Source organism: Passer domesticus, chromosome 7 (genome assembly GCF_036417665.1).
Source record: "Passer domesticus isolate bPasDom1 chromosome 7, bPasDom1.hap1, whole genome shotgun sequence".
NCBI classification, from domain to species: Eukaryota; Metazoa; Chordata; class Aves; order Passeriformes; family Passeridae; genus Passer; species Passer domesticus.
The window spans coordinates 35636952-35664593 of NC_087480.1; the positions used below are offsets into that span (position 1 = coordinate 35636952).

The window sequence follows — 27642 nt, forward strand, 5'->3', positions numbered from 1 at the left end:
ACAGGGGACTGCAACCACAGTGGTGCAGCAGCTGCCTCCCAAACAGCTGAGCCAAGCCTGCAGCAAGGGGGGAAAATGAAAGAGATGGTGAGAATGACTTCAGCAGCCCTTGGGTGAAGCACACTTGACTTAGTGCTGAACTTTGGGGAGTTACACATCTCTTGCTTCCATTTCTCAGATGTAACGTGGGTAGTTTCTCTCCCACACACTTCCTAGGAATGGTGCTACACGGATGTGTGCATAATTCTGTAAAGAATGCCACAGAAATCTGCAGAATGGGTGCTACTGCTGATTATGCAAAGCCCCTGAATAACACACACTGTTCCATTTGCTCCAGTAACCAAAAGATTCTCATACAACTTATAACTTTATTGCTACCAATGAAAAAGAGCCCCATCACCTTATCCCTCCTTTTTGATTTTTAATAAATAAATCTATTTAGTAAATCACAAGAGAGGTATGGCAACCTTACTTAGGGAAAAGAGCAAATGCCTTCACCTCTGCACTAGAGCCAATCCTAAGGAGCTCTTCTGCAAGGAATAATTTCAGATATCACTGTCAGATGCATGGCCTGCAGTTACCATGTTATCCACATGCTTCCCTGGACAAGCTTGATATTCTTATCAGCTCTGCATAGCAATTTCTCTACCAGATACTGTAGCTGCCTCTGCTGTGCCTTTCAGCTTTTGGTGTCCATTCCAAAGCTATTTTAGTGCAGTAGTTATCTGTGCTGCTTGTGATACGGCTTGGCTGCCACCATCTGCCTCTTTCTCTCTATAAAGATGTGCAATGGTTCCCCTCACTAATGTGTCCTCTGGCTCAGCATCTTGACATAAAGCTATTCCCACTGCTTGCTATCAACCCACTTGTTTCATTAGCAGGGATTCTGCAATCATGACAAGAGACATTTTTAACCAGGATGTGAGAACAAAGGAACTACCTAGGGCACTGCAATCTGAAATTATATATGACCTTCCCCCCACTCTCTTCCATACCCACAGAAAGGGCATTGCTCAATTTTCCCCTTCCCATTGCCTGCCCAGTTATTTTACCCACCACTCTGTGACATCTGTATTCACTACTGTTGTAGCTCTCACATGGAGAGGACCATGTAGATATCTTGTACTTTTAATATATTCTTGTCAGGCATATATCAAATAACACACTACAAGATGCCACTTGCATCTAAAACTGAAGCAGGATACACAGCAAGGCAGACACCAAATAGCAGAGTCATCCATTCTCTGTGGCCTTCAAGAAAAATCAAGAATGTTACAAGGCTCCATTTAAAAACATAACACTGGGATTTCCAGCTATTGAGATGCTCAGAGAAGTATAGAAAATCCACTCATTTTTGCACATCGTATAGAAAAAGAAGGTATTTAAATATTATATTTTTAAAGGTCTTTCTAGCTTGTGAAACTATAAATAATATTCACTGCCTAGTGCAGACTGGCTGCAATGCAATTCTTTATTCACCTCACCAGCCATATACCTGGAGTAAGTATTTTGCCTACAGCACTATGTAAAGATGATTAATACCAGCTTTAGTTCCAAACAAGAATGAACATTTATTCATGTGGCAAAACAAAATGATCATTTAGAGGTGCATTTGAAACTCCACAAACAAATCCAATCAGGGCTCTTTTCACGTCACTCATCTCAAAGTATTTTGCAGTTTTTCCTCCTAAATCCCCAACTTTGTCCTGTTTATTTTCACACTTTCAATCTGTAATCTAGAAAATAAAAAAAAAGAACCTTATCTGCCTTCCTCAAATAAGGAAGAGTTAAACAGTGCTATTGACAAGTACAAATAAATAAGCAATACAGTTGCAAAGTGATAATTAACTATCTACAAAGGTGGGATATTCCTTACTTGTGTGCAATATACTTGCAAAATAAAATATTTAGTTAAAAAAAAACTGCTGAGGCTGTGAAATGAAAAATACCTTATCTGCTCTTTACCTTGGATAGTAGCTATCAAGGCTGCTTTACTATTTACAGATGCATGTTTATTTCTCATAGCTCACTCTCCCCAGGAGTGACATTTTTCATGTTTGAACCAGGGTAGAACTGCTCCTAAGTCTCACCAGCCTATGTGAAGGAAAGTTTCTTGCATAGGCTGGGTAAAGAAAGAAGAGCTCATTTGAAGTGTGTGGTTGCTGCCTCTTCCTTCTTTTCTGGGAAAACCTGGAATGGTGCTCTTTATGCAGCCACAGGTGGGGTGGAAAACAGGGGGAACTGGGCCAAGCCTGGACTTGAGGAACCACTGCAAATTTGTCTGTCATTTTTAGTACCTTTTTTTTTTTTGTTTTGCCTAAATTTCAACACGTATAATTATAGCAAACAGCAGGCAGATGGCTGCTTCTTTTGGGAACGGCACCCTGAACAGGCATGAGGTAAGCTAGAGAAAAACCTGTTATTCGGTGCTTGTTGTGAAAATACGAAGCCAAGGAAATTCCAGAGGTGAGGTAAAACATAACCAGCTAACAGTTCTAAACCAGCAGGAACCACTCAGAGCCACCCCAAGAGCTGCATCCCCACTGACCCGCATCCAGCAGCTCTCACCTTTCAATCCCAGGGCTGCCTAGTGAGTTTAAAAACACAGTTCCCCATGTGCCAGCATCCCATAACCATCTCCCTGGTATCTGGATAAACCCTGGTGTTTGGCAGTGGCGTTGCTGGAGGCATTTACACACAAAACCTGGACTCTGCAACCTCCACATCCCGCAGTGGTACCCGCCTAGCCGGGCTGCTCTGGCAGGGCTCTGCCCGCGGGGAGCTCGCAGCTCAGCTAACATATTTATTTATTTATTCATTCATTTCTGGTGTCCAAGGTTCTCTTACCTAGCTGGGCGGCCCCCTCTGCCGGGTACTCGGGGAACTGGCCCTCGGAGGGCACGCTGACCGTGCGGCGCAGGCAGCGCCCGCGGGAGGCATCCTGCGGCTCCGGGATCCCTTCTGCGGGCACCTGCGGGGAAACCATGCCAACAGCTGTTAACCCGGCGCCAGGCCACGCTGCTAACGTGCCATCTTGATAGGGCACTTCATTTTCTCCTCATCTGCTCTCGGGCTTTAGTGTGGCATTTGTAGCCTTAACACAAAATTCCAGAGGCTCTCCAGGAAAGTGTAGTGGTGGTGAAGAGCAAGCTCAGCCACAATGCCCACGAGCTGGTGCCAGCATCCCTGACCCCCGACTGCCAAAGCACCCCTGCCTTTCCAAACCGCTTCCCCACTGCCAGACCACGGCTGCTTCCACGCTGGCAAAGTCAGGCAGGGGCTGCTGCTCAGATGGCACCAGACAAAACATAGAGAAAACAAAACTTGCAACAGCTGCCTGGGGCACACAGGCACTACACAGGCACTCCCAGGCTGCAGAGAGCCTCCGAAGAGCACAGAGCAGCACGGTCATGGCCACGCTCCAGCAGGTCCTGTTGCTGTCTTATTGGAAAGGTTTCATACCTTCTTGGTGATATCTCATGGGCAGCTCCTCACAGCACTGACTCCTTCTTCTCAGCACAGCCAACAAACTCCATCTCTCCTCACCAGCCAACCTGCTCTTTTATAATACCCCTCTTAACTGGATCCAGCTGTGGCCTATTAAGGGCAGGCTTGTTCTTAATGCTTGATAATTAGCACAGCTGTAACTCTTTAGGGGTGAGATTACTTTCACCACTATCTCTAGGGTCCTGCCATGGTCAGCAAGTAACTGAGATTCAGTATTGGTGAAGCACTGGATCTGTGGCTGCTCCAACTCAGAGAGAAATGCCACCCGCAGCCAACACGGGCAACTGCACCACTCGGTCCTGGCCACCACAGCTTCTGTTGGTGCCCACCACAGCTTTTGGTACCTGTGGCTGCGTGGGGCTCCCCCGAACCTTCCACAGCTGGAAGAAACCTCAGGAGATTCACTACCAGGGACTGCAAGGCACAAAATATCTCGGTGCACTTTTGATGAGGATTTTGGTTCTCACAGTACAACTGCAGTACACGTAGTATGGCAATTTATTTTCATGTGGCTACATAACACACAGCTGGCACCTAAAGAAATAGAAGCCCCTGTCCTATTTCCTGTGTTGTTTATCCTTTCATATCTTCCATCAACTCTGAAAAATGAGTATTAATAGCAAACAAAAAGCTATCATTCATTTGTACTGAAGGTTGTAAAAGATCTCAGAGATACTGCATTTTTTTAGAAACAGGCTGCACACTACAATGGCTCTCAAAACTAGTTCTGGCATTTCCTGGTTTCTAAGCACTTAACATTCTCTTAAGGTCATTTCTAAATGCTATTTATTACTATCCTGATTTATTTGCCTCCTTCAAACAGTGCCCAGTTTTCAAAACAAGTTTCCCAAACCCCTGGTGTTTATTCTGATCAGACTATTGTCTTCTCTGGTGATTTTTACAGTTGTATAAGCTCTTGTGCAAAAGCACATTGGTAAGTTAAACAGAGACTAATTCTGTTAGTTTATACCACATATGTTCAACCAAATTCACATGTTAAATTTTCAGTTCTCATCTGGAAGTTCCATTTAGTCTTATTCCCTTCTAAACACTCTCCTGATCCTCTGCCTCTCCTGATTTCCTTCAGAGAATTTTTTGGTGGGATGCTGTGAGCCAGATTTCCAGATCAGCTATTACCATACCACAAACCTGCTTCAGCTGCCCTTAAACCCCTGTCACAGTGAACTCACTGCACCTACACCCACCTGCTGGCTCTAGACCAATACAGCTACTGCAGCTTTGATTTCCCCACTAAATCAACTCAAAAAGATCCCCTTAAGTCTGACTGTAAAACGCTTTGCTATTTACAGTAAAACTTCTCCAAAACCATAGTCTCGATTTATATTGACAAAAAGAACCAACTCCAAGACTGCAGGACCAGTATTTAGTACTTAGCATGAGACCAGCCTGCTCTCAAAAAATACAGCTTTGTGAACATGTAAAATGAACTTGGTCAGCAGCTCTGTATCCCTTGGGACTGGGCACTTTTTAAACAATTCTGTAAAGTGCTCTGCAATCAGACAATGGATTCACAGATGGGGAGGCACCAAAACACAAGGAACTGCACAAATAAATACCATGTGAACACCAAGGCAGACATCTGACACCTTCCCAACACTCCTGTAGCCCCTGCCACCCCAGCAGGCAGCTCAGCAAAGGACTGAAGGGAATGACACAGCCTTGCAGAGTCAGGACTCTAATGGTGATTCAGCCTTTCAGCTCTTTTTTTTTTTTCTCCCATCCAGCTTTATCCTCTTCTTTCCCTGTTGAGACTTCACCAACCTGGGAATTCTCTGACCCTGAGCTGACATGCTGAAGCTGCTGGCTCAGGACTGGGGTCTGAGCAGTGTTAACTCTGTGATAAAAAGGTACACAGGGACAGTCCAGATGCTGATCATTTTAGCAATCTTAACAATTTTCTTCACAGGTCACGTTTCCATGACAAATTTCACAATTTAATGAGGATGGGTTCAGAGCTCAGACTCTAAATCCTTGAGCAGCATCCCAGCTCACCTGCCACTGAACATACTTTTAAAGTGTAAAAAGTCTGTATTGGAGATTTCTAGCAGTTTGATAGGGAGGGGATTTCAGAAGGAATAGGAGAAAGAACTTTCTAAACATTTAATGCTTCTTAAAGGCAAACTAAGATCGTCACTTTTTAAAAAAGCAAATGAAAAAATGTCTTTATTGTAGATAAGATTTTTCCAGATTGGAAAGAGTGGTTCAAGACAAACTTGAGAATTTGCAGACTCTTCTGATCTAACAGTCAGGAAGTCTGGAGTAATGTCAAAACCAGTTAAATAATGCATTTTAATTGTTTACCTTCCTCCAGAAAGTTAGAACCTAGCTAAAATTTTGACACAGAAATCCACTTTAAAAATGTTGACAGCAAATATTTCTCAGGGCTTTTGGAAATTAAATTTGCTTGGGAATTAAGGCAAATCTTATGGCTGGGTTCAGCCTTGACAAACTCTTATTTACAGGCGAAACATGTTTGCTGTAACACCCCCAATGTCACGTATTCTTTGAGGAGGGCAGTGAGATGTGGGAAGAGCTTCCCCTGGGGCCCCAAGCAGCAGTGCTTGCTCCCTTGGATCACCACTACTGGTGTCAGTCCCAGGAGATGGAGGAGTAGGAAAACACCTCCCAGGTGTGCTGCTGCTGCTGGCCTCTGTCACCAGCACCAGTGAGCAGTAGATCTTGTCACAGTGCATGCAAGTCTTTGCTATCCTTTGCCCTTGATTAAACCCACCTCTAAATCCAAGAAGAAAGATGAGGTTTGGGCGCAGGGAGGGGAAAAAGAAGAGTCTAACGCAGTGAAAAATGTTGTTCATCTTCATTTCCGAGTGAACACAAGACTAAAACATTCTGCAGGACTGCAGCCAAGCTGCTGACAAAGCCCAAGTAAAAAGCAGCCCAGAGCCAGGTGCAGCCATTTGTCACATGCCTCCAAGTGCCAGTGCTGTGCACATGTTTGTCTGTCTGGAGCCAGTCTTCATGAACACCCCTTCCCCTTCCCTGTTTTAAATGGCTCTGATTTTACAGACATGTCTGCTGTGCCCTCACAGCTCCTCCCACCTGATGGAACAGGTTTTCCAGAGCAGATGAAAATATCTGACAGGGGAAACTCTTCCTTGTAGAAGAAATACCTGATTTGTATGGGCATCAATCTAGGCCTGTTTTCCTTGTCTTGGAAAATGCTGTTAAATATTATCACACTGTGTAATAATTGCACACCTCCTGTCACTCAGGACTCCTTATTTGCTAAGTCATCTCCCACATTCCTACAGGAATTAATTTTCTTTCTACTTACTTTTAGGCACTGAACTCTTCATTAATAATTTTCATTCTTAAGTCTCAGCTATTCTCATTTTATAAAGTTGACAAGGTGTCAAGTAATTAATGTTTTTCTACACTACACAAGGTGATACCATCAGACTATTTTTGTCTAAGTAATTACAGATATTTTTGGATCGAGTTGCACTTCAAAAGGCCTCTGATTTTCAACCTACTCTTGCTATTGCAAAAAATTTCTCTCGCATATACTTCATTCAGACTGCCTTGACAATAAATCCATAGTGGTGGGACCCTATGAGAAATGAATTTTCTCTACAACACTGTTTATTTCTGTAGTGTTCCCTTGCAATTCATAATGCTCTATTTTTAACTGAAAAAAACCAATTTAGCATTATAACTGAAACAGTGGAGAATTCTTCCATTTACCTGCTTACATTTTGTATGTATTTTTCACTTTCCAACTTGGACACACATACTTGCGGAAGGATTTTACAAAGCAGTATAAACACACATTTCTGTTCCCTTCCAGACTCACACAGGCCAAGCTTCTTGGATTTCATTCCATGAAGTAACAAAGCAGATGGACAGAATAAAATGAGAGGTTTCACACTTACACCTTTCAAGTTATGTCAGCCTTGTGATGATGCAAGTGCTCCTGGTGCCTTAAGTTTGAGCTTTCATGTTTTCCAGATTCCATACTGCATTAGTATATAACTCTGAACTTCATATAAAGTGTTGGCAAGTTCTCTTCACAGTTTGGTTTGACAAAACAATCCTTTTCCAGCCCCAGAACCAAGGACACTGTTGCAGCTTCAGGCCCAAAAAGTTTAAAGAACAGGAAATTGAGGAGAGCAATCTGGAAGGATGGGACTTCATAACCTGGACAATGAACCCCAATATAGAAATGGACCAGAACTTATAAAAATATGAGAACTTGTGACCAGGGTCCATCTTGGGTGTAGCCTCAGCCAGGCTCTTGTACTGCCCAAGGTGTATCCTGTGAAGGCATTTTTAATAAATACCTAATTTATTCCTTTAACACTGCCTAGCCTCTGTTCCAGGCAGCCTCTCAAGGCATCCATCTCTCTCTCTGGGCTGCAAAGGCATTCTGCTCTTGCCATCTCTTCCTTCTTCCCCCCTGCCCTCTCCCTCACTGGTGGGTGTCCTTCTGTCCTGAACATGGTTTCTAAGATCCTCCTCAGCAGCCCAAAGGAATCCTGACCTCTCACTATCATTAATGACCATGATCAGAGCAGGAATCTCTCCTGCTCTGTTTCCTATTGCCTGGTTTGAGTCAACAAAACTCTTCCTCCAGCATCACCTTTCCAGTAATTTTACTCTGAACATAATCTTTATTTTTTTCTTAAAGTAACCTCCCTCTTCTTTGTTCACCTGGCCTTTGCTTAGGCTCCCTGCAGCAGTGGTCCCACCCAGGATCCTTTTATGATTTCCCTTACACAGACTTTTCCATCATCATGCTCTTAGCAAGCATTTCACCCCACTGCTGCCCTAGGCCTTTGTGCACTCCTGTTTCTAGATCACATTTCATGGAGCCTCTTTCAACTCTGAATGACTTGCCAAGAAAAATTTAACTGCCTTGCTTCCCCTCCCTTTTCTCAGGAAGGCTACAAAGGGATACCCCTAGTTCAGAAAAATTAGAGGAAAGTATAAATCCAGAGTATCAGCCCCGTGTCTCTCTCCTGACTGTCAGCTCTACTTGTTGTGTGCTTCTGTAAGGGACTGTGTGTCCAGACTCAGAAGCCAGACTAAACCAACCTCTGATTTTCCTGCTGAACACTCATGGCTCTGCAAAGAGCTCCCTTTTTCCTTTCATTGCACTGTAGCCACAAATTACTTGAAAATCAGAATGGCAAATCTGACTCCAGCTACAGGCTTCTGAAACAAATCCATTATCAGCATGTGGAGTCACACCTGCACCAAAGGCATGTCTGCTTGGCCCATCTGCATGCAGCATTTCCCAAAACAAGCTATTTCTCATTGTGCTAGTGCAGGAAGATCCCTTTGAAAGCACACTGCAAGAATTTACACTACTGCTTGCTTTCCTGGGGTTATTGGTACACTTAAACCTCAGGCCTTCTATAGCCTATGTTGAATTTCCTCAGCTTCTGACAAAAACCAGAGTGTAATTAAACACAGAAAATAATTATGTGACACACTGGACTTTCCACATTTACTCCTCAGGATCTAGTCAAAATCTTACTCTCAGCTGTCTGTGGTAGGGGAAATAAGAACCCCTAAGTGCATGATTACCACCTTCAGGTAACTATTTGTGATACCAGCCAGTGTTGTTTCAATTACATTTTTTAATGAGATGTATCCTTTTGGTCCAGCTATGCTGGTACAGCACCGTTTTAGAAATGATTCTCACATCTCTCTAAGTTTCTTCAGTGTATACTTCAATTCCTCAGGTGTCAGTCCTGTCAGACTAGAAAAGGAATTACACAGTAAACAAATACCATTAAATGGGCCTTCCATTTTGCCTGCTTTTGATCACCCCTCCCACGCATCAGCATTAATGCTGTTCCCTTCTAATAACTCAAGTCCTTCTCTAAACCATTTCCTCCCACTCTCCCTACGCAAGGCAATATTTCATTGCAAATAAACCTGTGCACAGCTGATGAATATTTTGTTCCACACCAGAAACAGGTCTCACTCTCAGGCTGTAACAGCCATATACAGAAGCTTCAAAAGAATCAAGAATAACCACAAAAATTGGGGTCATTGCCAAATATAGGAAAGTATGGTATTAGACTAAAACTCATGCATAAAAAGCCTTCACTTTTCTCTACCTTTATGCCTGCAGTGACATAAAGAGGCAGGTTTACATACCTGTGGTGGCTTTAACTACCATTTAAAGAAGTAGTAACATAGGAAGACACAATGGCAGACAAACACAGGCTGCAGAATTCCAGGAGGGACTTTGCACTTGGGCTGCTGTCACCTCTTGTGTGCCAGCTGGATTATAACTGTGTGCACCACCCCATACAAACAGAGGATAGCTCAGCTCCCCTTTTCATAGAATGGGAAGGGGCTGGAAGAGACCTAAAAGATCACCCAGTCCCAACCCCTGCCATGGGCAGGGACACCTCCCACTAAAACAGGTTGCTCAAGGCTTTATCCAACTTGGCCTTGAACACCTACAAGAATGGGGCACCCATAACCTCCCTAGGCACCTGTTCTAGTGTCTCATCACTCTGGCAGTAAAGAATTTATTTTTAAATTCCCCTTTCCCCCTCGCACGTTTCAAAGGATTTGTGAGTGAAGTAAAGGGGAAATGAAGAAAGCTGACTTCTCCAATAAAGGCTGATGCCTTGTGAAGCTGACCTAGAACAAAGACTAGACGGAGGTAGAGAATAAAGCAGAGATTTTTTTAAGAGGCTTTAATGGGTCCACCTTGGGCAGCACAACCCAAAATGGTCACAAAATGGACAATAGGTCACAGGTTGTCCATTTAAACTTATAAAACTTTTATAAGCTTTGGTTCATTTGCATATTGGAGCTAGTTGTCCAATTACAGCTATAGCCCAGGAAGCCTCATCCATCTTGTTTTCTCTCCTCAGACCATGTTGCTTGTGCTCTTTGGCCTGAGATTTGGATCATTTGTCCTTGGTCCCCAGCTGGAGAAGGAATTGTTTTGTCTCCCTGCTCTGTGCAGAGAGCTCACCATCCTCTAATATGAAGCACAGACACACACTACAGCAGCACAGAATCTGAAAAATATAAAAGCTCAAACCTGAGGCATCATTTCCTCCCTATTCTCAAAGGGCAGACACTGAGGCACCAAAGTGAGCTTGTCTCACCTCCTTCTCCCTGTTGAGCAGCACCAGCTGGCTGTCTGTCAGGATGCAGTATTTCCTCTCCCATGTTGTCATCTCAGTGTAGGGGGACTGGCCACAGGACAGTCTGTGGGTGGGTGGTCCTTTCACATCTGGGAACAGAAAACCACAACGTTGTTAGCACATGGCATTAACATCTTTGCTTTCAGAGCTCTGCAGTGAGATCTGAACCAAAACTGCACTCTGTGCTGAGTGGGGCCTGTTTCAGCATTTTAAAAGGTAAAATGGGAATCCTGGGATGCATCCATGTAAATACTACTAATATTTATTTACTTATAGCATGACTCACAAAAATAGCAATACCAGAGATGAATATGAATGTCTTTGTCAAAGGCTGAAATATATTGAAAAGACCAAGAGCTCTTATGAAAACTTAATCTTCCTTCCACTCCCTTCTCAAAACCATGGTTCAAAGAGATACAGCCCCAAATGTACTCTAAATCTTAATAAAGTGGATTATTTGAGACTAAGGATAGAGAGATATAGGAAGGAAGGCAGGGATCAAGGAAGGCAGGCTTGAAGAAGGGAAGGAAAAATTCAAAGGGATGAGCATTTAATTGAGAAGGGCTTACTAGCACCTTTTGGTGGGGAACTTGATGAAATCGTGCTTTTTTCATTTAGCCACAGACACTACAGCGACAAAAACTCATATTTGAAAAAAACCCCAAATAACACCCCCAAACACCACAAATCAAACCATAACCCATCTTGTTTGGCTCCCAGTACTGATCTATTAAAATTTATTTTAAAATCAATTTCCCACAAGTTTCTCACAATTGAGCTGCATATGTCACTACTAACAAGGTCCCCTCCAACCCAAACCCTTCTAGGATTCTATGATTCATCTCTTTACAAAAGTTTTGATATTAACTTCTGATTGCTTTGTAAGATTAAGTTTCATTTTTATTTCACACTCTAGTTCTATGCAATGATCTAAAAATCATCCATTCTCTAGACACTGTAGATCCCTTAAGTCCCAAGGTCTAAAACAGACACTGCAAAAATCAAGGGACTTCCTGCATACGAGTCCAGGACGTCCTTTAACTGCTTCAGGAGCAAAGTGAGCGTTCAAACCCGAAATGTTTTGCAGCACCACCTGCCTTTTAGCACACCTAGCAACATGCACAGAGAGAACACAGCTGCTTCTTGCAGCTTCTCCCCAGCGTCACCACTAGAGGCCAGCGAATCCTCAATCACCCAGCACCTTCCAGGGAGAGCCAGCCCAAAGATCAGCCTTAAACCTGGACTAAGGAACCCTTCCAAACCACTGCACTCCCTGCAGACCCTGCTCCTGCCCCCCTTTATCAAAAACATCTTCATGCTGTCTTCCTGCAGCTTTGCCTCTGCACTGCAAGGGATGTGTCAGACTTGGAAGATGCCTTTCAGTGCCTTGTTCAACCTCACATTGCATCAGGATTTTTGTGATCATTCAGGAAAGTGCTTGGAACAGGCAACCTTTAAGCAAGAAAAAGGAGAGGGCTGCATGGCTCCTGCTGCTCAGAATAACAAAGAAGGGCACCTTTGTGCTCTTAATGTCAGGTGAAATAATTCAGGGATGAAGCTGAGATGCAGAATCAGATGACACACTTACTTCTGATACAACTCAGTTTCTGGGAGTGACAACAAATGATGTGTCTCAAAATTGCCCAAACTCTATTTAAGCATAAAGATAATGAAGGGAAACCACCATAAGCTCTGTGAAGCAAAAGTGCATTTGTGCAAACTCCAGGAGCACAACACACTCTCCCACAAGTTATGTATTAATCCATTTTACAGACATGAACCCTCCAGGTAGATTTCTGGCATAATTGCAACTCACATTTATCATGGTGTCCAACCAAAAACCAAACCAGATGTAAAACAAAACCACTGCTGCTCCTGCTTTGACCTTGGCTTCCCAAGCAGCACACGAGCCCTACCCCTGCCTAAGCATGACAAACCTGACAGAGAGTAGAGGAGAAGGATGAAGCCATGAGCTCCTGGTATCAGTGTGCAACAGAAAGGGGAAGATGAGAGCTCTGGGGATCTGGTCTCCTGGGTAAGGAAAGCACATGATAAATCAGCAGGGGGAGAAAAGGATGAAGGCGTGTGTGCCCTGTCCTGCTGATGTGGGTGGGCTGGCAGTGAGAGTGCCTCCAGCTGCTGCATGAGCAGTAACCAAGGAAGCTGCATTTGGAACTGCTGGAAAACTTTGATGGCAAAAGGAAATCCTCCTGGGCTGTCGGCTCCAACGCAGAATCTACAGTCACGACTTGCCCAGCCCCAAAAGATCTTTGTGTTATAATTTCTTCTAACTACAGGCCTTGGCAGGATACCATCCAACAGATCCATGGGCTGCACAAAAGGAATTAAAGAACAGAACGACTTCTTCCAGTGCAATAACAACTCCAGGACTTAACTGAGTCATCAGGCACTGTGAGCCAGCCATGGCTCTGCTGCCAAGTGGGTTGGCTACGTCAGAACAGCTTTCCACAGGCTGCTGGCAGAGCCACATGCCATGCTGGTGTCTGGAGCTGTCAGCCACCCCTAGAGAACACCACAGTGGTAACATTTTGTGTTTGTATTGGGGTCCTTTTGGACACAACTCGGGGCACAGCCCAGCACCCCTGACCATGTGCTCTCTTCAGCGAGCTGGTTTTACAGAGCATGGGACCCCATAACTCCAGGCTGATGCTGAGAGCACATCCCAAACTCCACGGATGTGGAACGCATGTTGCCAGAAAACTCATGGCAACAAGGACCCCAATGCAGCTTTGGTGCGTCAGTCCCACCTATTTAAATTATTTCTCAGCTCGCCCTCCTGCATGGCTGATATCTTTGGAGCCTCTCACAACAGCTGTGACTTCAAAATTTATTCTGAAGTATGTTACCAGTTTAGACAGAAGACTCTGTGGGACTTTGCACAGTATCACATACACGCTCGGTCGCCTCACAAACCCTGTTCTGCTTTCCGGTACTCTTCATCTTTGGTTTTCATTTTACATTCTTGGCTCAACTTTTCACGTGAATGTAATAAAACCCACCGACCTCTTCCACTAAAGCTCCATAAAACTAATTAGGCACCATGCTTTGAATTGCTACAGAAGTGAATTGCAAGAAATCCATGTGTAATGAGGAACACCGAAACTTTTGGGAAAGACTGCAGGTCGGGATTGTCCTTTTTAACTCTGTCAGCTCATACAGCAAGGCTTGAGCTTTGGAGATGAATGATCACTCACTGATGTATGCAAAGATCACTCCTTCAGACAGGAGCTAAAGAGATCAGGGAGGTGCATCTGAAAGCTCTGAGTTTGCAGATGTTACATGTGGGATGGGCTCCTGCAGCCACACACCTAAATAGGCAAGTTCTGGTGACAGAAGATTTCTCTGGGGTCTGATGCAATCCCTTCACTCTGCAGCACTACAATGAGGCATTCAAGTAAGCAGATCAGCAAGTCTACACATAGGATTAAAGGTCAGGCCTTATGTGCCTTCAAATGCTAATATCAGTTAAGTAACAGCTTGGAAAAAATCCCCTTCTTGGTACATCCCTGCCACTGCCTCCTGCCACATCCGACATCACTGAAGACTGGAAACTGTGTTGTTTTTCCTCAGGGCTCTGAAATGCCACTAGCCATGTTAAAAATATCCACAAAGCTCCCTTTCTTTCAGTCAGATGACAACTTGTACCTTATTATTCTTGAAGTACAGGGCTTATTTTTAAAGAAGGGGAAAAATAGAGGGGCAGTGATTCCATAATCACATATCAACAACAGAAGTGTTGAGTGGTGCAGGGCGAGGAAACGTGGAAAGCAGCAGCAGCCAGTGCCAAGCTAATCCCCACAGACAGGGAAAGACATCTCAGGAAAACTGATGGCAGTTCAGTAGTATTTATGGAGCAGAGCAGTCCTATCAGATGGGAACATTTCTGAAAGCTTCCACTGCAAACATGCAACAGTTATTTTCCTTAAAATTCCAAATGTGATCATGAGTGGAGAATATTTTCCAAAAAGCAGGCAATGGGCAGAATCAGAAAATTATTTCCAAAGATAATGGGTGATTCAGTGTCATTTAGTCCCCAACAGCCCTCCTACAACCAGAAAGCAGCATCTTCTCTCCTCAGAGCTAGTGAAAAGGACAGAATTACCAGAAACCAAGCCAACGAAACTACATTAAAGGCAAATTCATGCCTTCAGTCTCTGCCAAAAAGCACTCTCTACTTACCATCAATAAAAACACAGAAATAACCCTCCATCCCAGTGATGACAAGAGCACCCCTGGCACGCCTCAGAGCTCCTTTTTCTGAACTGCACTATTCCTATGGTGAAATCAAGGGCTAACTGAAGTACTTGCCAAATTTTCCTCCACTTTATTAGGGTCTGTATTCTGTTCCTAGTATTTCCAACAAGGAGCTGCCAAGCAGCTGAGTAACTAATGTGATGGCCAAGTTTGTATGCTGGGAGGAATTTTTTTTCCCCTGAAGAGAGATTAGTAGGAGCCCTAACACCTTTTGACAACAGGTCTGCTTGCCCAATGTCAATGTTTCCACAGTGTTTTATGTACTTACCATAGAGACAGGATGAGAGAAAAGCATTTTAGGTAAGTGCTGTCATCTGAGAGCTTGTCAGAACCCCAACCTACCCAGCTGTGCATGACCACACAGTCCAGTTGGAATAACCATCAAGCTCCAACCTTGATAAAGCAGGTTGAAGCAAGCCTTACTGCTCTGCTGACAGGAAGCTTCAAAGATAAATAACAACTACAAGTCTTCCACTGAACTTCCACCATCTCAAAGCTCATGAAGGGATTCAAGGGAAGGATGTGGCAGGAAAGGAAATGCACAGTGTCTCAACATGCTCCTTGGAACAAGACAGGATTTCTGCAAAAGAAGTCACTAATGGGAGTGAAAATAAGCAGCTCTGTGACACAGAGCTGGGTGGGTATGTGCCCCTAGTTCAGACAGCAGCTGAAGGTGAAGATCTGCACAGGCTTTGGAGCAATCCTGGCCCAGCTGCAAGAGGGGCAATCTCTCATCCTCTGCCCTGTGCAGATGTTGAGACAGGTCAGCCACCAAGGGGCTGCTAGGGAAAGCACAACCAAGGCAACTTCTGTTTTCTCTCATGCTGCTATACAGAGCTTTTGTTTGCATTTCTTATTTCTCAAACCAACTCCCAGCCACGTGCAATGGTTTCTGATCCAGCCAAGACCAGAACAGTGCAGACACACTATCAAAAACAACTGCTCCAAGAGAAATCTACCACGATGCCCAAATTCACTTGGAAGAGGAAGGGACACTCCTCCTCCTCCAGGTTTGTACAGACAATCACCACACTGCCCCAACACAGAAAACACAATGCTTATGGTATAATATTAAGAAAATTCAACACATACTCTGTGTGGCAATGCAGAGACTGCCAGGCTACAGAGAAAACACAACGCTCTCATGGTTAATTAATTTTTCTCTGAATCACAATGCACTTAGAAATATGACCAGCACGCATTAAAAACAACACCATTAATTTTGCCATTTTGTTTCAAATTACAACATGGGCTTCCTTTCTAGGAAACTTCTCATGGCTACTGTGAGATCCAGCAAGGCTCAGTTGCCCCTCTAAATCACTCTGTGGCACGGCTCCATTTCAGCTCAGAGGTGCCTGCATTTTCGTGGTCAGCAACAGATCCCTGGTGCAGCAGGTGGCATTTTAAGTGTAGAAAGTGTGAGCAGATCCTTTGGGATGGGAGGCATGCCATTCATGTAGGATGTTATTACAGAGGTAAGTATCTGGTGTGAATTCTTCCTGTTACATATAATAGCCACGCTCAACAAAGTTCAGTCCACAGGCAAGGAGCAGCCCTCAATTCAGCTGAATCCAGTTGCTCTCCTCCAGCAGCTGCATGCAACGATAACCAAATTCTTAGATGGAAATCCAATATCCTGGGTAGGAGGTAGAGAAGGCTTAGTCAAACCATCGGGTTTCAGAGATCTCAGAAGCTCTCACACCAACCGCTTACAGCCAAAACACTACCTGGAAAATCCATTCTGCACAGAATAAAGTCATAAAAGGTTTAAGTAGGTGAAAACAGTATTTTAGAAGCTGGCAGAAGCCATGACCAGTACCATGACTTTCTCAGATTCCAATGTATTTGGCATTGTAACACACGTTCTTCACAAGACATTTAATTTTTCTAGTATAGGCCAATCTTGCCAATCTAACCTATTAACTTTCCACTGCTCTTTTATTGAGTGGCAGTGATCAGACACAGTCTCAAGACTGGTTTTCTGCTCTCCCAGTGAAGAACCTCATGAGCCACAGGGAGATTAAAGTAAAAACTGTTCAGTCAGGTGCAGTTTTCATGTCCTATATCCTCAAAGAAATCTGGAAATTTTCATGCTTGTTGTGCATGCTCCCATTTCCCTACCATCACTATGTCAGCTCTGGGAGAAGGAATCTCTTAAAATTTAGAGATGGGAAGTGTGAAGGTGTCTGCTGCTCACTGCTTACAGGTGAGGTTTGAAGGATTTTCCCTTGTTCTGAATGAGGACTGAGTGTCTCTGCTGCCCTCAGCTAAAGGCACAGCTTTTCCCCAGCAGCTGCTGGGAAGCTTTGCTGAGATCTGTGATGGGGTGGGAGAAGGGTCACCTTGCTGCTCAGAATCTCTCACATGCAGCAGTCTCACCTTGACACAAGAGGAAAGATTAACCTTTAAAACTCAAAGAGTGGGAATCAATGTTTTGTCCACTACCAGAGCTGCCAGCCAGATTTTTAAATTTCCTACAGATTTTCTGCGCTAAGAAAACAAGTCAGGAGCAATTTTTAAGTGGGGAGGAATAAACCATCAAATGAGTGAATGCCTTAGCAGCCAAGGGCTGTCTCCTCTGCAACCAGCAGGAGACAAAATACAGAATGCCACTGTTCAACAAGCCTGGCATCTCCCAGCAGGACAGGATCTCTCGCTGACATCATTCCCACCCCTTCAATTCCCTCCCTAGGAGAGATCGGACTTGTTTGTGCAAGAGTCAGCCGGCAGCGAGCAAGGTACAGCAGCCTCCCTCCTGCAGCTGAGCTCCCAGCCGGCTCTGCCAACTTCCCCTGGGCCCAAGTCCATACATCTGCCCTGTTCTTGCAACGTCACCACTGTGCCTATCTACAGCTCGGGAGTTTTCACACCAGGGCTGAGACTACGGCAGGGATCAGCCAAGATTTCCCTTCTCACCTCCCCGTAACACACGCAATTCCTGACCCAAACCTTTCCCGAGGCCTGTGCTTACACATTTGTCACCCTCAGCCCCTGACATTTCCTCAAAGGCCTCAGTGTTCCCTGGTACCCAAGGGCTCTGCAGAAGCTCGCGAGCACAAATTCAGTTAGGCCACAACCATGCGAGCAGTTTCACCGAGATTTTATTTTCAAAAAGAAAAATTATGGAGTGGTTCCAAAAAAGAAACCGCAAGTCTTAAAATCTTACAACTAGTTTAGTGAGCAGATGCTGAGTGTGCCAACACACTCAAGCTTTCTTGCAAAGTCCTAAAAAATGACAGCTAAGGAGCTAATGGCAGAGGCAAAAATTAGGCATAAAGCTCAGAGGGTAATTCTGACTAGAAAGCAGAAAGTTGCACCAGCTTGCTGTCACCAAGCAGCTTCTTTGAGCAAAAGGTGTGGGAGCTCTCAATAGCAGTTTAAATCTACCAATTAGCTTGAACACCACTGAGCTCCTCTAAGCTTCTTACTTGCTGCATAGCCGATTGCTAAATGTTAAACTTACAAAGGGTAATTGATCCTCGCCTCCCTCGGCTGCGCCTTGCTCTCTGTCCCCGTCCGGTTCAGGGGACACAGCGTGCAGGATGTGCCTGTCAGGAGACATCAGCACCTTCTCAGATGGATCAGTGCCAGCAGCTTCCAATCAGGCAATCACCGTGCACTTGGTGGCTCAACGAGTGGAACCAGAAATCACAACCCAGTCAAGGTGGGGACCTTACAAAACAGGCAGGTGCGCCCTGTGCCCGGCCTCCCTGTGCGCCCGCGAACAAGCGGCTCATTGTGCAGCCTCGTAAGTCTCATGACATCACCACAACAAAAGCTGCTGTCCCTGTAAAAATCCAATTTGGTTCCCAGGATAACTAAGATTTCAAATAACCCGCAGTTGCTTGAAGCCATGGCTGTGACCCTTCCTTCAATACTCAAGCAGGTTTCCTTTCCTTCTTATTCAGGTCTCGTTCCCTGCCCAGGACCACTCATCTTTGCTCCTGAATATTAAGTACATTTTTCTCTCACAGTTAAATTCCCACTTGGCCTACAAAACACTTTGGAATCTCAAAACAGAAATGGTTATTACAAACCTGTAGAGAGGATTATAAAAGATTACATGCCCCTATTACATAGCTGCCAAGTTCTGAGAAGGTTCTCAAGTGACACTTCTCCCCAAAGCAAGGAGAGGCTTTCGTGAGAGATTTAGAAAGCAGAAAATGGAGAATAGCAGAAAAGTTAATTATTCGTGGTAGAAAAAAAAAGTCTGCAGTTTTTCCTCCTAATTTATGCATGGTCCTTTTCTTATCCAGCTCTATGCCCTTCACCTTGTTCTGTCCTCTGCAGTGCTTGCTCTCACCAACCCCTAATCTCCATCTCACAGCCTCTTCAGCACCAGGCATCCAGAGTGGGCTGTTCCCTCTTCATTCTTTATTTTTTGCAACAGCGCAGGAAGAGGACAAAAGAAAAAACGTCATGAACTTTAAAAGGACCTTGGCCCAAGGCAGCTGTGCAAAAAAAAACCCAACAAAACAATTTAAAGGCAAAAGCTGCTCAGTTCCTGCACACACAAAAATGTACCAGTGTCCTCGGGGTCAAAATTAAAGATGAGTGGCACAAGCAGTGCACAGAGCTTGGCAAAAGCACCAACACCAAAGTTCACAGACTGCTTTACCCCCACCCTTGCCAAGAAGGCACCAGCCAGATGGCATTCATCTGTCACAGACCACTTCCAAAAGAGCAGGACCCTTCTGCTTTTTCCTGTCAAGGAGGGAGGTATGGGAAGGGCAAAGGTAGGGAAGCATTTCTGCAGAGACAAGAAAGAGCTGCAGGAATGGAGCAGGTGATGAGATAGTGCCCACAACAAGCTCCAGATAAACAATGGAAAACCAAACAGGCTGTCTTTCCTTGCAGCCTGAACTACACCATGCAGGCTGTCTCTTTCAGAAGCTTTCATCTTTGGCTTTATTTCCATAAAGCAGATATTTTCATTGTCACTGATGTCACCCTATAAACTCATTTCTCAGAGCAATGGCAGGTCTGCTGAACTCCCCAGCTCTGAAACCCACCTCTAGAGAAACACACCCTGTGTTATCTCAAACCAACCCTCCCTGTGCGTGGTGGTGTTCATGACAAGAAAGAATAAGGTAAAAACAATGAATAATATATAAAACAATCCCCCACAAAAATCTCACATGATGATTTAAAGACTTGCTCACCCTGCCACCACTGCACAGCCAGTTGCTGATGTACAGTTTTAGCTATTTTCAGTCTGAATGTTTCTGGGTAGACACATAAGCAGTTAGGTGCCTCTTTTGGGTTTGGGCTTTTTCTTGCCTCAACAGACTATGGGGAAAAGAGGATTTGTGAGCACTGCTGCTGTCTCATAGAGGGAAGTTTATTTCCCTTGTCAAAGGGAGAGTTCACAGGACACTAAAATCTGCTGCAATAATGTGCATGGTTTTGCATATTTTGCAGGTCATTCAGGCATACAGGCTAAAGTTAGCTTTTGTATTTTAACCACTTAAAACAAATGACTGAGTAAGGGACCCCTCAAGGGATTCAAATATAATGGACAAGAAGCCCTGCAGTACTCCCCCTGTTATTTAGACAGACCCACTCTGCTTCCTTGTGGCATCTTCAAAATGCTTTCAGAAGAACCTGGAACCACCAGGTTGTTACACATAAATTTGCTGATTTGACCTACTTAAAAGCAAAAGCACCAGAATGCTCCTCATTCCATTTTCCTCATTAACATTTGAAAAGCCTTCCTGTATCTCAGTAAATCAACACTAATATTCAAAAGATGGGACTTTTTCACCATTTAATGATAATCACACAAAACTTTAGAGGAAGGAGACTGGATCTTATAAAAGTGCAATGGGGATCCTGAGCCGTATTTAGATGTAGGCAGAGAGATGTCTTGTGGCAAATAACCTGAATCCCACATTTACTGCAGAATGGCAATGACCTGCAGTACCTCCTTCATCAGCTCTACCCTTTAACCTTCAGTTAAAGGTTATGTGAGGTTGGTTTCCCTGTGTAATTTAAACCTGGTTTAGGGAGGGAAGCCGGCTTGGGGAGAAAAATCCCCTTTGGTCAAGCATAAGGAGGTCACCACCAAGATGGTCAAAGCAGGACACTGAGCTGCAGGCTGGCATCAAAGCTCAGGAACCTCCTGACTCAGAGTGCTTTGCTCTCCTCATTACCACACAGCGTCAGGATTGGCAAACCAAGCTTCATTTCGTTCCAAAATTTCAGAATATAATGGGTGATTTCTTTCTTCTTGCTCTCTTTCTTTCTTCTTGCTTACTCTGCATGATATTGTGTGGAAGTTTCAAAAACCAGGCTGGGCAGGGCTTGGAGCAATCCAGTCTAGAGGAAGATGTCCTTACCCATGGGAGAGGGTTGGGACTGGAGGATCTTTAAGTTCCCATCCAACCCCAATCACTTTGGGATTCTGTGCTGTGGCAAACCAGCTGGGAAAGAAAGAGGCAACACAGGAAGAAGCTACAGTGCCAGACAGAGAATTTCAAGTGCTGAGCTAAACCTGTGCCAGGGGAAGGATGTTTCCTGCAGGCCAGCTTGGTCTGGACATTTCTGCCATGCTGAGCTCCAGGCTCCTGAGGTGCCACCTGAACAGGTGGAGCAGGCTCCCCACGCTTTGGCAAACCCCAAGCAGCATGATTAATGTATCCTTGGAGGATGGGCTGGCTAATTAAAAGGATCTGGAGGTAGGGTGCAGTATTTCAGGTATTCTCCAGCTGGGTTTTCCCTCATTAATGTTTCCTTCTCCGTGCAGTAGCTGAGGCTGTGATGAATAACGGCCACATCCTCACCCCAAACACTCACTACCCTTGAGCCCTCACCTTCTCACTTTCTTCCTCCTTACTCCTGCTCTGTTCCTCAAAACTTGTAAAATATAAATCTTAAGAAGGCCAAACCTTTTGCTCTTCATTACACTGATTTTTAGCTGATATTTAGCTTGTATTTTCAAGCCGGATTTTTATACCAAAAAATTCATATTTTAAATTGTATTTTCATTTATATTTACATCTAATGCCTAAGCACAAACATGCACTTGTTCCCAAATGTCCTCCCTTCTGTATGCTTTGCAAACTGACAGCACAAAGCTCCCGGGGCAAATCCAAACCCCCTTCTGTCTGAAAGGTACTCCTCTCCAAAATCCTAGAAGGAAAACACATAAACTCAGCAAGGATAAATAATAACCAGTGGAGAGAAAATGTCTGTCCTACAGCAATGCTAAACAGAAATTTATAGGTCACAACCTTGCAGAAACAAGCCTGGTAACATCTAATTAGCAGTCCTGCTGAGCAATTGCATCTCATAACAGTAAACCCAACCAGACCAGAGGGAAAAGGAGAGGGGAATTTTTATAGAAACACAATAATTATAATATTTTGAAGAGATTTGCTCTATGTTGCTGTTTTGTGGGGATCCCCTCCCCAGTAGGAATAATCAACCCACAGAAGTGATTTAATGAGTTATTACTGAATTACATTTCACTCCTATTGGGAAACAATTTAGAAGGGCAGCCCAGATTTTTAATTAATTATTTTATTTTTAAATTGAAATGCTAAGAATTCTGTCTGCTGCCAGAAGATGGGTGGAGAAGCCAAGGAAAGTTCACATACCCAGGAGACTATTAACCAGAACCAACTTGGACAATACATTTGAGAAGCATTTCCTTCCAGCTACTGTAGAGAGCTGTCCTTAACATGCCTTTACTTAAGCAGCCAACTTTCCACCACTGAGTACAATGAGATTTCAAAACACACAAGAAATCAGAGTATAAACAGACACAAACATCCCACTTAGTGACATAACAAAAGAAAATCCGGGGCAAAAAGCTTGAGCTTCTCTATTTTGTGCCCTTCAGAAGACAGCTTGGCCTTTTACACAAACTCTACTCCTCTTTTTTTTTTCCTTCCCTTTTTTTCTTTAAGTGACATTATTAGCACAAAATACCTGGCTTAGTTGCCTAAGCAATGGTGCTCCTGAACAAAAAAATATTTCTGGAGGTTGAGGGATAAATCTCACCCAATATGGAATTGGAGGGATGGAGTTCCAGAGGAAACAAGCAGCTGACAAAGCAGGAATGAGGCAGCAGCAGGGCCAGCAGGAAGGAGTGGTGAGCTGGGCAGAGCTGGTCCCTGCCAGCAGCACAAAGCAAGAACGTTGAAAATACGTATGAAGATCATGTCACAGAGAGCAGGAATGGCAAACAGATGAGAGGCAGCCCCAAAGAGCGAAAGACCAAGGAACATCTCCCTTTCTTCAAGAGTTTTAGTTTGCCAGAGACAGATGGTGCTGCTTCCACATGGTTAGAGCTGGATGGTACCCACCCTACCCCCCAGCCCCTGATGGATGTTAAGCTTATTTTTGTAAATCTCTGGTGATAAAAACCATCCATGGCCTCTTGCTCATTTCCCCCTCACTACTTTGCCAAAAACTTCAAGCTCTGCTCTCCTTGCTACATCTACAGACCGGTACTATTTGTCCTGCTCTCAGTGAGTAATGATGATTGTGCACATCCCTTGTCTTTGCAAAAGCCTTTTTAAACAAGAGCACAAGAACTGAAAATGGTATCTCAGTACCTGGGACCACTTTTGTTAGCCCTGAAGCAATCAGACACAATGATGAAAAGAAAAAAAAAAAAATCTATTTTTTTCCCCCAAACTCTCATGTGATTAAAATCCATTAAAATGCAAACAGACATGAATTTTATTTTATCCATCAGTGACCACACTTCACTGTCCCTGGGCTATGGCTGTCTCTTTGTGAATTCTCTGCACGTAAGAGCAGCCAAGCTCTAGGTTTAGGAGCAATCAATCTAGCAAACCTCACTAAATATATATGTGTGTGTATGTTTTATAATGATTTCCATTTTTCACGTTGATTTACATTGATCATTGGAAAGCACATTCAGCTTCATGTTTGCTTAGCTCTGAATAAACAAAGCGAAGGCTGTTGGGTATCCAAAGACAAATGAGACATTACAGATGTAGACAAAACCTATCATCACCCTGAAAGCATTTCTCTTTGAAATTATATAGCCATGCAGAAGTTATTCCGAGTGGAGATTGCTGTATGTGTTTTTAATTCAGGCTGGGCCTGTTGGGGGCAGGGAGAAGTGTGATGAGCCTCTCTGCTGTCACTTTTTTCCTTTTGCATACCTGATAATTCAGAAATGTCTGCCTCTCTAAGGATGTTTTTTCTTTCCCTTGCATTCCCTAGTTTCCACTTCTCAACATAGGTCTCCTTAGGTCCATATGTCTCATTGCATTTACAACCCACCCACCTGGATTTTTACCATTACAATTTTACAAAATTACAATAAGCACATCAACATCCATTTGAACATGCAATTCCACATCAAGCACAACCACACAAATCCTGCACAGCCACTGCCCCAGCTGGCTTCACACTGCACAGGAATATTTCTTTCTCTCATCTGCAGACCTTGTCCCCTTTTGCAGATAAAAACCTCCTGTTTCAGGGCTGTGTTGGGAATTATAGTTTCCACAGTAACAGTAGGAAGGTGTCAGAAGTCTGGGTACATATGCTGCACAGCACAGCCAGCCTCCTGCATTTGGAGGCTGCTGGCTCTACAAGATGCTACATATGCACCCAATAAATTGCTTTGGTTCCTGTGCAAACAGAAATTTTTCAATTAGTACGTTTGAGCCATTCATGTCTTTTGTCAAAGTAACTCAAAACTCCTGCTCTACACATATAAATCCTCCCAGAAAAAATAACAATGTATTTTACAATTATATTTAAGGGCCATCACTTCTCTTTATAGGCATGAAGCATTCACAGGAAGCTCAAAAGAAACTCCACAATGAAGAAGGGAATATAGATTCCCTGAAAAGAAGTCTTCCCCTTTTAGAGTATACCCAAGCAGGAGCTAAGGAGCTGCCATTATAATGAGCTCCTCAGGCAGGTTTTGTGGCAGCCTCCTCCCTGCTGCTGTGGGTGCAGCAGCTGAAAATACCTTGTTAGCACAGCTAAAGAACTGAACAGCAGCCACGTGTGTGTGAGGAGGGGACAACAGCATCAGCAGCCCCAGATCCCCAGCCCTGGCCTGGGCTCACCAGTTGTGTGTAGGAGGGCACCAGCCTGATTTTGGAATTTTCAGGATTTGTCTCTGCACGGCCAAGATGCAGAAAACTTTGCACCACCTTTTCCTGACATGTCTTGGTTTGCTCTTTCCTTTAGTATTAATCACAGAGACTGATTGTGCTGAAGTACCAGGGTGACTGCCACAGACATTTTCTTGAGATTATGTAGTAAAAGACACAAAAAAGACATATAAAAAATATACAAACTTCTTTGTATAAATGCCTAAGCACACAAAGGCACAAGGGCCTCACCTGCCAGGGTACTCAACACTCTCCTAGATGCCCTGAGCTGTCAACCAGCTCTTCTGGACTGAAAGGCTTTTACCAACACAGGTCAGCCCTAACACTGTTTTACCATAAAGAAGAGCCAAATTATCACATGACAGTTGCATATGCAAGTGGAGGTGGAAGGCACAGTTGGAAATAATGAAAACCAACATCAAGACAATGATTTGTCTCTGCTACAACAGACTGAACACTTATCCCTTCCTTCTCCACTCCTTTTCAAAAATTCATCCCAATTTCTGTAGGAGTCTCAGTATCATTCAAGTACTATCTCAATAAAGAAACAGGCTATCATATGAGACATCAGTGGCTTGAACCACACATTTTATCAGCTACAGGAGGGCTGACAGGAAACCTACAAATAAACCACAGTGCAGCCAGAATCCTCCCCTTGCTGAGCACTACACACTCAGCCAGCCCAGCCTGCACAAGCAGCACCACAGTACATCAGGCATGCAAGGATTCACTGCTTCACAGAGCTGGCAGAGGAAGTGGTTACTGAGAGAGGCTATTTATACAGGACACAGCCAAAATACCCCATCAGTAATGGTAAAAAAAGCACTGCGTGAGTGGAGATAACTGAAGGCAACTGGGAGCTGTTTGGATCTGTGTGTTCACCCTCTTCCCTTCACAGGCAGCTCTCTCAGGGGCACTGCCTGATCTCTGCTGCCAACAAAGCCTCTGCTTGTGTTACAAGTGCAGCCAGAACTAATAGGAGAGAGAAGGTAGATGGAGACACACTGCAAGAGTTTGCAGTTCAGCAGATTTTTTTGTAGTTCATGGTCAAAACCAGCCAAACCTGCCTGCCAAAGCATCCGTGTCACTAAATGACTGTTAGAGGAAAATTGCTTTTAAGAGTATCTACATCAAAAGGGCTACTGTTTTTTCTATGAAAATGGGTTGTAAATTCATAGGTGTAAGTAGAAGAAAATCAACAGCAACTCATCTTAGGATGAGTGAGATGCAACTAAAGCTCTGACCATACTATCATCACAGAAATATCTGATAGTCTCAGAAGATTTTACTTGGGAGGAGTCAGAATATAGGATACAGGAAAGCTCTTCAATACCTATAAAACATGCAAAAGCACCTGGAGTCAGACATAAAATGAGTAAGCAGGTCTGCTTAAAACTTGCCATTGGACTTGACAGAGTACCTTCTTGTACCTTTTAGAAAGAGAGATTTGTCTTTGGCAAGGAAGGGCAAAAAGAAAAAGAGACCTTTGCACAATTAACAAATCTCAGGAACTCAAATTCAAACCTCAAAAAACCACATGATGCTGACCCCCTAAGTCTCAAACCTACAGACAGCATCAATAGCAATGTGTGGTGAGAGCTGACACAAATAAATGCATTTGACTGCAGCAGTGGGTTTGCTCACTCCTGTTCTCACACATCACTGTCACTCATCTGGCTCCTCTCTGCAGCAGTTTCCAGACAAGTCGTTTTCCACAGAACCCCAGAATGGGTTTGGATTTAAAGGAACCTTAAAGATAATTTTGTTCCTGTCCCTGCCCATGGGCAGGGACACCTTTGACTAGACCAGGTTGCTCCAAACCCTGACCTGGCCATGGATGCTCCCAGGGATGGGGCAGTCACAGCTTCTCTGGGCACCCTGTGCCAGTGCCTCACCACCCTCACAGGAAGAATCTCTTCTGAATATGGAAACTAAACCCACTCTCTTTCAGTTTAAAACCTTAACCTCATATCCTATCACTACACGTCCTTACTCAATTCCCATGTTTTGAGAAAGATCTTCTATACCAAATTCAAAGATCAAAATGACCAGCTTATCCCCACAAGGCACAAAGACAGGGAATGCCTACTCTCCAAAACAGGAGCTTCTTCAAGAAGCTATTTTGGTAATTTTCTCTATCACCTTCTCTGTAGGAAATATTTTTGAAGTTCATTTGAACAAGTGGTCCTGTAAATTGTAAAAAGCTCTCTCACCCACAGAAGACCAGATGTAGAGCTTCAGCATTCCTCAGAGTAAGACCAAAACCACTCAGGAGACAGTTGGTTTCGATGCTAACATGTCAAGAGTTTCATGCATTAGCCTATTGTTTACATAAACAGCTTCCTTTAAACAAGTGATGTTTTACAGGATTATGAAGTATTTATTTCAGTAGAGTCTAAAGAGTCTCTTGAGTAACTACCACAGAGAAAGTATCACCACAGAAAGCATAAGGCTAAATGATAATACAAGTTAATTAGTTAAAGCAGGCAATCAAGCAACTCTATAGCAAAGTAATGGGATAAATAAGTGCACAGAGATAATCTTGCACATGTTTACTTCTAAAATGCCATTGCTTTGATTCCTAAATCACATAC

At 43.9% G+C, this 27642-nt stretch overlaps 1 protein-coding gene across 10 annotated transcripts in view; it reads right to left on the bottom strand.

Annotated features, from left to right (window-relative positions):
* RASAL2 (RAS protein activator like 2) overlaps nt 1-27642 on the bottom strand; it is a 162378-nt gene that overhangs the window by 70647 nt on the left and 64089 nt on the right. For all 10 annotated transcript variants that reach the window (XM_064427704.1, XM_064427703.1, XM_064427702.1 and 7 more), the window contains exons 2-3: nt 10626-10753; nt 2848-2971 (exon numbers count right to left, since the gene is read on the bottom strand). In XM_064427704.1, coding sequence (XP_064283774.1) covers nt 2848-2971; nt 10626-10753 — 252 coding nt within the window. The remainder of the gene's footprint in view (nt 1-2847; nt 2972-10625; nt 10754-27642) is intronic.